Below are 14,920 nucleotides of genomic sequence, written 5' to 3' on the forward strand. Positions count from 1 at the left end.
GTCGTGGCTGATACTGCGGGTCAGAGAGAGCTTTCTGCATTTCTTCCCAGTACTTCTCTGCATCAAGCATTTTGCGATCCAGTTTTCGTAAGCGATTTGTCACTGTTTCTGCTGCTCCTTCTTCATCAACGCTCATCCGCTTCTCCTTCCTGGTTTGAAATTTTAAAAAAACTGTATTAACTGTGCAAAGGTTCTGAATAAATAATCTGCAGCATAAAATACAAAATTAAAGATTGTTACAATATACCTGATTACTTATAAAATAAAACTGATACATGACATAACAGCAATTAATCTTAATAAATAGAAAAACTTGAGGTAACTAACCCTTCATAAGTAAGCACAGGCAAAGCAAGACGCTCTAGCAAAGCCTGTCCCATCTGCACTGTGTCCTTGAAATCTTTGTGCAGCTTGTCTCTTGGCAATGCATAGTTTCGAGCTGTCTGTTCAATGGGCAGTTCACCTGCCAGTGCTTTTGCAATCACACCCACAAGATTATCTATTCCATCAAGAACCTGTATAAAGAAAAATCAAATGATCCAACACCTACCTAACAAAACATCTGCTTATGGTTACAGTTTTCATTTGTTTTTGGACAGTTTGTTTTCCACGTTCTTTTCAAACTGGGTCCTTTCTTGCCCATTTATGTTCATCCATCATCTTACTTATGTAAAACTCTACTTATGCCATTTGCTAGCCATGATTTAAGTAGCCAAGCTTAAAAGTATTATTAATGTTGTTTCCAAATGTTTTTCTTTTGAAATATCTATAACTTAAATTCATCACCACAACTTTGTGTTTACCTTATTTTGTGTTTTCTACCAGATGTTATGCACCTTTTCTCAAACTGGCCAAGAATTAAAAGATTTTAGAAAGTAGTGGAAAGGTTTTTTTTTGTGCCTTTAATTTTTTTGTACTCACTGAAAAGACAGAGTGCACATCTCCTGAAATGCTGCTGTCTATTGCCTGCTATATACTTGTTTATATAAATATCTTCTCTATGTCTTTCTGTTTGTTAAATAAGACTAAAATTGTTTTACAGTGTTGTTTGAAAGTTATACAAATGAAGTAAGCTTTTTTTTTATCTGCTAACAGCCCAACAGCCTACCTATGCTAAACAAGCTTGTGTCTGTTAGATTTTGGCATCAAAGTAGTAACAGGTTTCCTTTATAACTTGCAGAGGCAATAACCTGGTAACATAGCCAGGTTAACAACAATGGCTCAGAACAAGCTGTTTCTTATTATGTGTGATATGAGATCAAATTCAGGCAATATTTTAAGCCAAACGTCATCTTTCAATTAGTCCATTTTTTTTTTCTACAATGGAATTTAAACATAAATTTCATATATGAAAATATGTTTATCATAAAATGTTGTCCTTAGATACATTTCTGCATTCCTAGGCAAAGTGTAAAGTGTGTGACTTGGATTGAAGACTATAACACACCTCTGCCCTGACAGCCTAGTTCCAACTAAGAAAAGAAAACACTCCTCAATAAAACTGAGAGTAAATGTTAATCTGACACATATGGGAGCTGAGATTTGTTTCTTTGTTGAGACTCTATTATCAAGTGTTAAATCTAGGGAAATGATTTAATTATAAACATCTTATTTTTAATGTTTGGTATGTCAAGTAATCCGTCTTTAGAATCTGTTTTTATATTAGAGTACAAAATAATATGTCAGCCACGCTGATTACACTTACTTTGTCTGAATTGGAAAGGAACATTGCTGAAACTGTAAGACGATTTGCTCTCTCACTAACACCTGAGAGAAGCGTTTCCAAGCCTCTTCCAGTCTCCGAGATTTCTCATGATTAGGCTCCATGGGATATCGAAGAGATCGACGTAATACTGTGGATGCCTGAAGCAACTGTTTCCCGTATTCATATGTTCCCTGCAAAAGCAGCCATTTTTAACATAAACCCTGTGCAAAGAATAATGCTAGTTCAAGCAATGCATAAATATTAGTTAAATTACAGAGAATGTTCATAAAATATAAATAAAAGCATTGAATTTTTTTATTTTTGTTTTATCACACAATACAAGTACTGTTTGTTTACCTGGTTAAAAAGTGCTTTTCTGTTATATAGTTTTCTTTTTTGTCCAGGAATCACCAAATCTTCAAAACTATGTTCCTAAAATAATTATTGTGCTTAGCATTTTTTGGCATACTTCTAAGACAAAACGTTCACCACTTCTCCAGGCTGACAGATCTCTTAAATATTTGAAATTACAAGCTATGGTACTTTCATGTTTCAGAAAGATAAAATGAAGTGGGATCTAAGATATTAAATAATTCTGAAATTAATCTGAGTTTTAAGTCATGAAAAAACTTGACTAGAAATCTAACCATTGCTGTAGCTTCAAATTTGCGATTATCCTCCTGTAATGCCTCTGCTTCCTGGGGACTGCTGCCCATGTTTTTGTGTGCATGCACCATCACTTCACACAGTTCTTCAATCCAGTCTATGGCCTGAATGACACATACATTAAAATCTTGTTAATTATCTCACTGCAATAGAGTTTAGTTCATTAGTGATAAAGTTCTACTTTTTTTTTCATTTCAGATAGGTGAGTGTTGGATGTGCTACTGCACTCTGTTTAGCATGGACCAGCAAAAGACTTACCTGGTCACAATCACGTTCACATGTGCGCAGCTGCAGCAGCTGCTGAAGCTTGAGTCTACGGACATCTGTCAGCTCATCACATCGCATCTTACGCTCCTGTAGTTCCTCAAGCCGCTGGCTGATGTACTTAATCTGGGCTGCATAGTCAGGGGTTATGTCCTTGCCAAAAGCATTCTTGACTGGACGGGCCATCTCATCCAGCAAGATGTGTCCATCATTTGTAGTCTGTTCTGCAACTAAATCTGTAAAGGAAGCAAAATCCAGCCATCACTTTAAGGAAATTGTGAAAGTCTGCGAGTACCATCTAAGGATGTCAATGTTAATTTAAAAAATGGATGCTACTCTAACAGTAGCTGCAGGAAGGTGAGAGAAACTTCCACAAAATTATGCTCCTGACTAATGTTTCCTACTACGGTGTCTTCACACAGACTTCTTACCACATGCATCTGTCTTTTCTTGAAGGATTTGCAAGGCTTCCTCCACTTCTTCCACATTGTTTGCCACCACATCACTACACACCAACTCCAGCAGATCATCCAGCCGGTTTCCAAACTAAAAACAAAAAACCCCAATTACTCAGATGTCAGAAGGCCAAAATAAAACATATGAACAGGAAATGTTATAGCATTAAAACAAGCTAAGGAAGCCTTTATTTTTTAGGTTTGCTCACATCCTCAGCCAGTCGATGGAAGCGGACAGAGGTTATAAGCAGTACACGTCTCCGTTCCAGGCGGCTGGCCATATTGCGACACACTGTATCCATGTAGTCCCGTTCTGCTATGATGTCTGGACTTAAGGAAGTTGACTCCTCCAGCATCTCTTCTGCAGCATGGCGCAGTTCAGCATACTGCCCATAGGTATCCTGCAGTCACACACCATAACAGCACTCAAACAGATCAAATGTGAAATATGTAAAGATGAGGACAGAAATGTGCCATATTTCTATCTAATCTAGAATTTTTGTAAAACTTATAATCCTTCTTTTGAAAATAATGGTACAAATGACTAAGGATGATATAAGCGTATACAGCTATAAATAGACTCTTAGTTGATTTTTTTTCCTTTTTTGATTTAAGTAGGCTGAAAATATTTTAGAAGTTAAACTCTACAAAAGAAAAATTTGGAGCATGCATTTTTTTAAATGTTTGGTATTTCATATTTACTTCCCATTTATATGGGTTAAAAGCTATAGAAATTAATTTTAATCTATTTTTTTTTCAGTGCAAACCTACCGTGCACTTTATCTCCATCTCTTCATGGCGCCTCCTCAACTCTTCAGCTGCTTCATATGAGTCTCCAATGTCAGTATGTGAAGACAAAAGTTTTTCTCCTGGTCCCAGCACCCAGTCTACTACCTAAATACCATGCATTTGTTATTAAAACATCTGACAAAATTTCCAGTAATGATTAACAGTCAATAAAAATGTAAAATTGTTGTCCTGTGCAAACTTACAGTGCATTTTATCTCCATCTGTTCATGGCAGTAGTGTCCTTCTATCGGCAAATTCTTCAGTCAGGGGCCATGAGAAAATCTTATCGCGTTTTGAGTGGAATGTGAAAGAGTATGCATGTCAGATTGTGTGGTCAGTCACTGTCAGTTTTGCCAACGAAAAGCTCATGTCTGCTTTCATGTGTTGTCCTGGCTGGATTACTGCAACTCTCTGCTCGTTGATTTCCCTAACTGCATTCTAGACAAACTTCAAAGAGTTCAAAACAATGCTGCCTGTATTGTCTTTTGAAGGCAAAAAGCAGACCATGCTTCACCTCTCTTCTGTGAGCTTCAACAGGGGAAAGAGGCAAGCTAATGTGTCATTGTGTACCCATTGGAAGACAGCGTTGGTTTGTGCTGTTGAGGTGTATTTAGCAAGAGGTTGGGTGGAACACCCTCAACCTTACTGCAGCCCACTCCATCCCTTGTGGATTTTAACCTCTTGATGACCAATTGTCAGATAACTAAATAGAACTGGCTTTCAGAAAATTTTACAATTTAAAATTTCAAATCAGATCTCACATTTCTAATGTATTTCCATTTTGAGAATGAATAAGTTAACAACCATACTTCAGAGGCCAGTAATAGTTTAACAAGAGTGTAAAACAAATGATTAACTCACACGTTTTGACATTGCGCTTCCAATCTGTGAACTGAAAATGTAGGTTGTATACTTTGTCTCTCTGTTCAAGTGTGTTGCGAAGAATCTCTACTCTCTGTTCAAGGTACTGGACAATTCTCTTCACTTGCTTTTGTGCCTCCAACAAATCGAGTGTTGGCACAGGTTCTTCATCTCCACCATGACTTCCCATGACAACTGAACCTCCCACTGACTGTTGCAACTGATTTAGCACCTCCTTCCCTACAAAAGTACACAATGCTGACATGGTAGATGCTTTCAGCTTTCCATTTTCAGTAAACACACTAGTAAATATTAAGGAAAATAGGACAATTCAAAAGACTATGTGTGTTCGATTTGTACCCTAAAGAAAATGTTTCAAAATTATAATTTTGTCATGAATTGTACAGAAAATTTTTCAAAGTTCTTTCTTCAAAATCTGACCAACTTTAAGCAAAGGAAACATAGTTCAAAAGATTTGCATCACCAAAGAGGTTTACAGCCACTCAATATAAAGAAAGAAAGGTTAGCTGACACTCAAGTCTGTTAATAGTTTGGAATAATATAACTATATGACATAAACAAACAGAATACTGCAAAATACATCAAGGATCAAGAGCTACTAACCTTGCCTAATAACTTCTGTGGGTACTGTCATGATTGACTCTTGAAACTGGCGATGCTGACGTAACACTTCAATGGGGCTTGACTGTGGGTCACCCCCTTGTTCATAAGTTTGCTGAATCCGAATCTCTTCATTCTCTAAGTGTTGTACAGTATTTTGAGCATCTTTCACAAATCCTTCCAAACCCTAAAAAAGATCATCATTCATCATGATGTTCTAGTAACTTCTCCTAGATCAAGATGCAAAATCTTTCCTATAAATAAATTCAAAGTGATGCATGAGCTGTAATCTGTACAAGTGATTTAAATGAATGAAGCAATAAACAAAATATTGAAAATGATTATTTTAATAAATTTTTATCCTCACCAGTCTGTTTTGGAGCCATATGCGGTGATTATACTGCAGAAATCCTCCCAGATCTGAAGTCAGCTGGTTTGGATCAATAAACGAGTGCAGTTCCATGACCGTCAAAAACTGTGGCTGAAAAGGAGACACAATCTTATAAAAAGTGATTGGTAGAGAGTCAGAATATGAAAAGATGTTTTTGAAAGAAGAAAAGAATTATGCACTGGAATATTAATCTATGCTTTTGCTACATGTGAACTGAAAAAAAGGCATCTAGGGTATAGCTTAAAACCATGTAACCTTTATGGAAATAGGACCAGCTAAGCAGCATGGCTAGTATACCTGCAGATCTGGTGGCAACTTTTCAAGGTGAATGCTTTGTCGGCGCTGATCTTCTCGCTGCATGATCAGCACTTGTTTCAAGTAGCCATTCAGTGATTGCTGCACATAAAAGCATGGAACTATAGTTCAGGACAGACTAAGAAAACTACTTGGCCCTATACCTGAATTATGCTTAATCTCATTTGGAAAGAGCATGAAATTTCGATCACTACATTGCACACTCTCCGACCGCTATGATCTCCTGCACCCCTAAGGCTTATCCTTTTTCTTTACCCACAGGTTGTGACCTTTTTTATTCTTAAGGTGACTAACAAAATCCAGCTTTCTACATGGATAATTACCTATGGCCAACAGCAATTATTACGACTTGCTGAAGGAATGCATATCTGCAGTTGTCTCTTTGTAGCCTTTCTTTTCTCCATTGCTACATTGCTTTTAAAATCTGATGTTTGTCATGTAAAGGAAAAACAGATATTAACTGATGATGTACAGATGCAAGCATTTTCAGATGTGCTTACCATTAGACAGCTGTACATAAGACTGAGATTGCTCCATGAACCATCCCGTCCTTCCACCAGAACCGATATCCCTCGTTTCTTGGATTCTTCACTGTCGACAGAAAAGCAAATTTTTATGAGTATGCATGCATGTAGGCATTTGTGTATGTGTGAGTATGTGAGTATGTGTGCTTGTGCTTATGTAAATGCATCCGCATATATTTTAGTTGATTCAATATTGCTAAAACTATAGAAACAAGTCTAAAATTCAAATAAAATCCAGGTAATAAAGACAGCCCAAGTATCTGTGAAAGAAGTTTAAGACTGAGAAATCAGAAAACTACAAAAATGCTATGAAATTATGCCAGGGCAGTAAACAGCACAGAAAATCCCTGGTGAATGTCCTACAGCATTTCATGAGATTTATTTAACAATTTTTAACCTGTTCACATACAGTAAAGACATCTGTTAGCATCTCTATAATTTTTCTTTCCAGACAGAATTAGAATGGCAGATGTGAACTTCACTACATAATCCTATATAAGTAAATAAGTGATCATCTAAGGTAGACAACTCTCTTCCCATGCCTCTTAAGCTTGCGGATTCTATCCTTACCAGACACCTTAATTTTAACAGAATTCCTTTTCTGAATATATTCAAGCTGAATATTTTTTTTAAAGCACCTAATGCACTTTACACTTAAATCTTAATCACCTCTAACAACCAGTTAATGAAAGGCATATGCATTTAACAAATATACCTACAGGAAGTATCTAGCAAAATCTAAGGAAGAGGTATAGGTTCCTTAAGATCCTCAGAAGGAATGGAATATAAGTGTTTATGTTTTAATGGCACAAAAAAGCACTGACCTTGGGATCTGCAGCAAGTAACGCAAGCACAAAGTGAGCTCTTGGCTAGAGAACTCCACTCTGTCCCTGTTAGAGGGAAGAGTGATGATTGGTCCACCCTGCCGATCTCGTCCACCTGAAGAATGTTAATGTTAACTGTCAGGTACAGAAAATTCATATCTTTAATTATCAATTATTTGCTGATTGTAAATGATGCCAGAACAATGAACATCAGTTCATTGCAATACTGATGTGCAACATTAATGGGTTTTGAGTAGAATCTGGGTTTGGAGTAGGCTTAGGGAGACATTAAATGTCATCAGGCACTATAGTGTTTCAACTACTGTATGAGGTAGTGATAACAAATGTCTTTTACAGAAACTGACTAAACAGTGCACATCCTGCACTGCCACTGTGATTCAAATGATACCTAGCTATTACTCCTGAAAAAATAATTTACAAGCATGCCACCTTCCTGTCTAAAAATAAGTATAAAAATAAGAGATTTCTAAATTGAACATTTTCTTCCTTACAAGACAAAAGTTAATAATATGAAGATGTTGAAACAAAAAAACAGTAAGTCGTTATATTCAACTTTGTCAAATCATATATTAAAGCTTAGAAAAACTATCTTCATCCTAATTTACCAACTCACCTGTTAACAGTGCAAGCTGCTTTTGCAGTGTTCCCAAAATTTGTTCAGCTTCAATACCCAGGTCTGAAAATGAAATGAAAAAAAGGAAATAACAATTGTCGAAGTACTATTATTATTAGTTTACTATTACTAGTATTATAAAATACTTCTATTTTAAGATGGTTTATGCATTAACATTTTTTTAATAGAAATGACCCTCTCCTGCATCTTGACATACAACCATCATGGAAGTCTCACTGACAACTATGCAATAAACAACAGGTATGTCTGTATTTTAAAAGTATGTATCCTCCCCTTCCCCTATTCTAAAGCATAAAGAGGCAATACAATTGAATACAGGCATGTGATTAGTGGCCGTATTGTACAGAAGTTGTTGAGACTTTTTATAAGATGCTGAAGACAATCTTTACTTTAAAAAAATTGGTGTCTGACCTGCTATGCTGGGACAATTATGAGTTCTACTTAAGTTTTAAAAAAATCTGCTGTTTCTTGCTAACCATTTGTTTAAAATAAGAAGTTTTAAAAATTGCCTGTGTCATTGGAAACTGATCTACATTCCACTCACTAAACAATAAAGATGTCACATTTTTGTGTCTGCATGGGTAATATAGATACATTCTTAGCACAAAATACAAATGTCTTCAGACAGCAAAGCTGCAAAGCAAAATAATTTTTGCTGGTGGGTGGAGGTAAACGAATATTACAATACGCATTGGACTATGTACAATACATTAAAGAAACAAAAGGCCTTGTACAATTTTGCTGACAAAATGCTTTCAGGTGCAGTGAATGTGTAAATGGGTTACTATGGAAAAAAACATTTGCATGTAATTGTAAGAGGACTGCAAGGGAAATTCATTCTGCTAAATTAATGTTCTCCTCTCTGACAGTGTGTCATCTACAATTTGTGATGTAGCAGTGGTGGCATCCACTGAAGCACTTTTTTTTTTCCTTTCCAGAAAATGGATGTCCTCTATGCATATGTATAAGGTGTCGTTGTACGTCTACTATGCAATGGCACCACTAAATCTTCCAAAGTTCGTTCTTGTACCTTGACAATTTTTGGTGTGCTTTATCCCTGAAGTGATTAATGAACATCTATTTGTAGTTTTGCCTAAATTATTATTATGTTTGTTTAGTCAATGACCTGGTAAAATCAATTGTCATTTTTTAAAAAATCACTTCATGGTTTATTTGTATTGAGTGACACTTTTTAGGGGGGAGGAGGGGGCATGTAGCTCCAGCATTTTGACACCTAACCTTAGAGCAAGCTATATTTATATCCCAGACTCGTTACTCATTAATCTTCAGTTTCTCAGTTACACCTTAAAAAAATACATTTTCCAAGAGTATCTGTCACTGCTTCTGCAACTTTCCTCATACTTTGTCCAAGGTATGTACACATAAACATTTTCATGTGCAGTACAAGGGTATTAGCACATATCCTTAGAGCAATGCTGATGGTTGTTGAGCGCATACAATGAAAAAAAAGAATGTGACAAGATAAATTCTCTATGTAGTTTTGTTCTTCATTTCACCAACAGTTTTATCTATGTGGAGATAACCTCAGTACTTCAATAAATTTGTACTAATATAGAAACATACGCAAAAAGAATTACTGATATTATTCCTTTCTCAAATGCATGGTGAAATTAGCACATTTTTAAAAGTGTTGCTCTTGCCATCCAAGCTTAAAACATTCTGTTCATATGCGAGAGAATATTAGGAAAGGTATAGGTAAAGGTAAAGTGCAATACAAGAACTCCATTTTACACAATGAAGTGATTATGTTTCACAAACTTGCTATTTTTTTTATAGATTATTTATCATAGTAAAGTATATTCTTACATAAACATGACTTCTTAGACTAAATAAGTTATAATAGAAAATGCCTATTAGAAAATTTGAAGAAAAATTTTAATCCGTTTCCTCATGCAGATCTAGAAATTTTTATCACCATTACTTCTGCATAAATATAATAGGTGTTTCTACTTTTAGACAAAACATACCATCATAAATGTTACATTTTCCACACAAATTAAATCATGTTTATATCTGGATTTGCAGTTCAGATACAGTCTTGTCAAAAAAAAAAAACCCCACATTTCACAAAAGCTATGTCTATGACTCATAACTTTATCATGCATTGTTTGAAGAAATACAATCGTCCACACCCTTCTTCTAAAGGGGCACAAGCATGGCACAACATTTCTCACTTAAAGTTGCTGTAAACAACAAGAATGTTCTGTTGTCAACAATGTGTATTACACAGAACACCAAGAGCTCTCGATTTCAAATACCACAAGCTGTAAATCTTCTACATCCATTATTATCAATGTCACTCTCTTTATGCTCACAGCTTGCTGAATCTTTAAGTTCTTTTACTGCAGAATAAGAAATAATGCATGCTAGTTGCAAGTTGACACCAAGTGAATTTATATACCTTTATCCAGTTCTGAAGTTGCTACTAAACCAGTTCATGGGTATTCATGCATCAGTAAAGAGTGTGTGTGTGTGCATCATGCATCTGGATGAAATATGGATACTGCATAAATATACCCAATCATTAATGTACACATTCTTGTGTAGATGCATTTATACTTATAATCAAGCTTAGTGGGTTTTTTACAAGAAAATACTTTATTTTTAGTTCTTTTGTTGGATGATTACTTTTCCCAAGAAGATAAGGCCTCACTTACAGCAGTTAAAAGTATAAACTATCTAAGTTGGAATCATACAGCATATAAGATGTTATAAAGATAACTGTGTTCTTGTTCTTATATCCCCTAGCACTTACATTTGCTGACAGAATTCCATTTAGTTTTATATAACATATGCAGTTTTACAGTTTTATATCAACATTTTTCAAATGTCCACATGCTCATAAAAAAACTCTATGCAATTTGGCGAAAGAACAAACAACATAAAGGGGAAACAGATCCACAATTAACTAGCCTGACAGAAGTGATTTCATAATAAAATGCAGTAACTCATCTGTTTAAAAAAACAGATGTTGTTCTCTTGCAAGATTGCTACTTAAAGCATATTTTGTAAAATGCTTAAATGAAATTCTCATGTGCTCTATCATCAGATAATATTTCTCTGATGATTAGAGGTAAATGAACAAATCAAGTACTAAGGATTTTACAAACATTGTGCAAAAACTATGCAAGTTGAAACCAATTTGTTTTTCGCATGCAATGTTTACATAAATTATATAGTTTTATAAACAGATATGTTAAATAAATGTAATGCATGAAAGTAAAATCTACATATCTTTAGTACTGTCCATCACCAAAATTTTCTGACATTCTCAGTAATATGCTGTGAACATTTTGAACTCACCTCCAACTAGGTAACCATAAATGCTGCTGCCAGTACTGTGCCTTTGACTGTTGCTCCTAGAAGTGCGTCCACTTCCAGATCTTCTCTCTGTAGGGCGAGGTGCATTTTGCTGGTCGCTATGACGTGACATACTGGGAGAATGAGGGATACTTGACCGGTAGTCCATTTTGCAGTCTAAAGCAGAAGATGCATATTGTATTTAAAACATTTCATGTAATGTGGGGTTCAGTTCAAGAAAGTACCATGCTTCACTTTGCAGTGTATATTCTAGCAGTAACACAGTAACACTCATTACACTGACCCCTTATATTTAAACAATATATTCTAATGCAAAATGTTTCACCCTCTAAAAGTATTGTATAATACTTTTTTAAAAATAAAATCCAGCAATACAATCTGACCTTAAAAATGCACATCATCAGAAAAGGAAATGACTGTGATGACAATGACAGAACTCAACTGACACATTGCTAACATGTCCAATTAATTTGGCCATTTGGACATGTCAAAGAATTTCAATGCTAGTTTTTTTTAATATTATAACTTTTATACCTTGAGATGAGCTAACTCAACATTGTTATGTTACAAAGGAATGAATAAGCATACTGTTAAAAAGCATCAGCCTGATTGGATAAATTTTTAAAAAAAAACACTTTCACAGTTGTTTCATTATGACTGTAACACTTTATGAGCTCTCTGCTTGCTTATGGACTTTGTGTTTGAATTTTTTTTTTTTCTGTGACAATGTTCTGTTTAGTTCTTAAATGTTTTAGTTACTTTCGTCATTTTCTTACAACTGTCCCTTATTTTGACATTTTTTTGCAAATCTTTTTCGTAAAAATGTCATTAAAAAAACTGATTTACTTAATAAAAAAGAAGTCTGATTTCTAGTTTGAATGCAAAAATAAGTTTCATTTCAATGTTCTGCAATCAGACAACATATCAGGTCATTAAGATGTCTTTCCCATGCCATTTTTATTATATATAGGAATATTTTTAGACAACCACATAACCAAACCCACACATATTCATTCTCTTTATGTCTTTCAACCACTCTTTGCAACAAAAGTTGATGTGTAGTAGTAGTAAATCAAGTTTTTAAACTACCCACCACTAACAGTAGTCCTTGCATACTTTATGCTAATAAAGAAACAATGTGCTATTATACTTTGATGGTGACAGTCATCACTTGTGACACTTCCCAGGCAGTGTCAAGCTCTGACTGCTGGATTCTGTGAAGGACTGAGGCCTTATTTTGATGACTAAAAAGACCTCATTGTCCCCTACCCTCCATTGTCCCTCTTCCCCTCTCCTACCCAACCAAACCATACTTTGAATGAACAGATACCTTTTCACAGTAAAGAATTCTGACAGAGAAAAAGTTCTCTTAAGCCTAAAAAATATGTTTAATGATCACAAAGGGAAAATAATCTGACCTGGCATGATGACCTTCACAGGTTTTAATCTTGAAATATTTTAGGAGTTGGGGTGTAAATGTCATTGCTTGATTATATTTCTAAATTTGCCTGTTAAGTAATGAGAATTAAATTTTTTAAAAAAAAAGCTCTTCACTCCTACAATTAAGAAAATTCCTTAAAAGATATTTTGAAATAAGTTCTAGTTCTTTTCACCCTAACTTCTGCTAAAATGAAAAATCCAGATATCAGTATGTTATGATCACAGTACCGAGTTCTATGAATAGACCAAAAAGTTATTCCCAAAGGCAACATTTAGCTCTGTTATCTGTCTAATTTGTTCACACAGTATGTTATGAAAATATACTTCACTCTGTCAACCTATATATAAATTTGTGTATACTATAGACATATATGATTTATATATGCATATTAAACATATAACAAAATGTATAAGTTATACTTTAATTAGAAAAAAATCTTTAATATGTGTTCTGAACAGAGAAAGCTTCAGAGGTACCCGAGTTAAACTTATGACATATGATTCCCGATGCAGAACTCAATATTTCTAGTTTATGAGCACAGTAATAATAATATTTTTATGTATTCCATTATAAAGGCACCGAATGACATTATTTTAATGTTATATGCAAATACCCCAATACATGTATTACCTAAGAAAAGTCGTACATGTGTGTATTTTTAAGTAATTGCAGCTGATCTGTCATTTTCTGTTTATAAAAAATTGATACTTATCGTCAACAGGTGAAAACGCAAAATGTTATAAACAACATTTGTGCAATAAATCCAAATCTTGCAACAAACATGATTTAATATTTGTATTTATTAACTGTCGGATACCTGTATCATTTTCTAGGAAGTTAATTGCGAGTTTAATTGATACACTACACTGTAGTGCGTACATGCAAACCCGCAACAGAACTGCGCGTGCAGGTTGGAGATGATTGCTGTTGTAAGAGACAAAAATTCTCGGTTAAATTTTTCCTGTCGCTTCGCCAGATCCCTTGCGCGCCCCGGCCGGTAGGCACACCCACCCTCGCCCGTGGGAAAAATGCAGCACCTTAGGAATGCGTGTATGACAACATCCAGCGAAATGTTGTCCCTGTGTACAGTACATTCATGCGACCACTACACCGACCGAAACTGTCGCACGCGATAAATAACACATGCACAGCACGCGACTTTCGCAAGAACTTTGTGGTCAATGTTAAAAATACTTACATTTCGGCCTCAGCTATTATCCATTGCGTTTATCCTTAGACACTTATCCATGTAAAAGCCCGACAAGGCGACAGGTATGCACAGCCAGGTAACCTTGTATTTCCGCGTCAGCGCGTTGTCCCAGTGCGGGAAGTCACCCTCGTTGAAAACGACAACTTGTGAGTGACCCGTTACTTTCAGCACTTGTTGCCAACAGCTAAAACTTTCTGATCAATTAAAACTTTGGCTCAAAGTACTTTTCTTATTCTTTTAATCAGATTATTACTCATTTAAACAGTCTTCGCTAGTGGACACTGTCGCGATCCACCTGTAGAGTCCCCCGAGTCCGGTGCTGCTGAGGGAGGAAATTGGAACAGCTCGGCGGTACTTTACCTGCGGCCCGCCTCTCACCACCTGAGCAATGTTGATGGCCCATTATAACCAACAAAGCTCGATCTTAATAACGATACAATAGAACTTTGCGCTTTTCCTTTTGATGCTAGACTTGTTGACCTCCTGTGTGTACAATGTACCTGGATGTGTACATGCGGTGGGGCTCGTGTGTGTGAGAGAGAGAGAGACTGGCGTTGACAATAATATTGTCATCAGTCTTGGCAACAACACGTACAGGCCCTCTCGACATTCCTCTCAATGCTCCGGCAATGTATCAAATGTTTACACTACATTTCATTTAACGTATATATGCTACCGTTACAGAATATACAGAATGAATGGCTATGTTCTTTGTACCGTGACCAGCACGAAAATTTAAATATGAATATCGTCTTGATTTTCCCCCTCATTGATTGCTGGATGGAGCATTTTTAGCAGCTGAATGTGAATGTTATTCATCCCAGAAAAAATTCACTTTAAAAAGCTGAAACAGAAAT

General features: G+C 35.6%; 1 protein-coding gene and 2 long non-coding RNA genes across 3 annotated transcripts; 2 read left to right on the forward strand and 1 right to left on the reverse strand.

Annotated features, from left to right (window-relative positions):
• Positions 1-354: 354 nt before the first annotated feature.
• On the reverse strand, positions 355-14,435 carry LOC112570092 (SEC14 domain and spectrin repeat-containing protein 1-B-like). Its single transcript, XM_025248324.1, has 16 exons — positions 14,052-14,435; positions 11,395-11,568; positions 8,050-8,112; positions 7,416-7,530; positions 6,568-6,658; positions 6,050-6,148; positions 5,729-5,842; positions 5,365-5,548; positions 4,742-4,980; positions 3,862-3,984; positions 3,300-3,491; positions 3,067-3,181; positions 2,630-2,871; positions 2,353-2,475; positions 1,706-1,896; positions 355-515 (listed from the first exon to the last, which is right to left on the reverse strand). Exons 2-16 carry the CDS (start codon positions 11,558-11,560, stop codon positions 500-502), a joined length of 2,073 nt encoding a protein of 690 aa, XP_025104109.1. The 5' UTR covers positions 11,561-11,568; positions 14,052-14,435; the 3' UTR covers positions 355-499.
• On the forward strand, positions 2,885-3,983 carry LOC112570147. Its single transcript, XR_003100593.1, has 3 exons — positions 2,885-2,992; positions 3,290-3,486; positions 3,851-3,983. It is a non-coding gene; the product is annotated as an uncharacterized LOC112570147 (long non-coding RNA).
• On the forward strand, positions 8,162-9,649 carry LOC112570161. The gene is made up of 2 exons (XR_003100599.1): positions 8,162-8,310; positions 9,009-9,649. It is a non-coding gene; the product is annotated as an uncharacterized LOC112570161 (long non-coding RNA).
• Positions 14,436-14,920: the final 485 nt, after the last annotated feature.

Source organism: Pomacea canaliculata, linkage group LG1 (genome assembly GCF_003073045.1).
Source record: "Pomacea canaliculata isolate SZHN2017 linkage group LG1, ASM307304v1, whole genome shotgun sequence".
NCBI classification, from domain to species: domain Eukaryota; kingdom Metazoa; phylum Mollusca; class Gastropoda; order Architaenioglossa; family Ampullariidae; genus Pomacea; species Pomacea canaliculata.

Coding starts and splice junctions, on each gene's coding strand:
- LOC112570092 (XM_025248324.1), bottom strand. CDS start 11,560: ATGGACTACCGGTCAAGTATCCCTCATTCTCCCAGTATGTCACGTCAT. Junction 6,149..6,567: donor TTATGTACAGCTGTCTAATG/GTAAGCACATCT, acceptor TTTTATGTGCAG/CAATCACTGAATGGCTACTT. Junction 3,182..3,299: donor TCCATCGACTGGCTGAGGAT/GTGAGCAAACCT, acceptor TTTTGTTTTTAG/TTTGGAAACCGGCTGGATGA.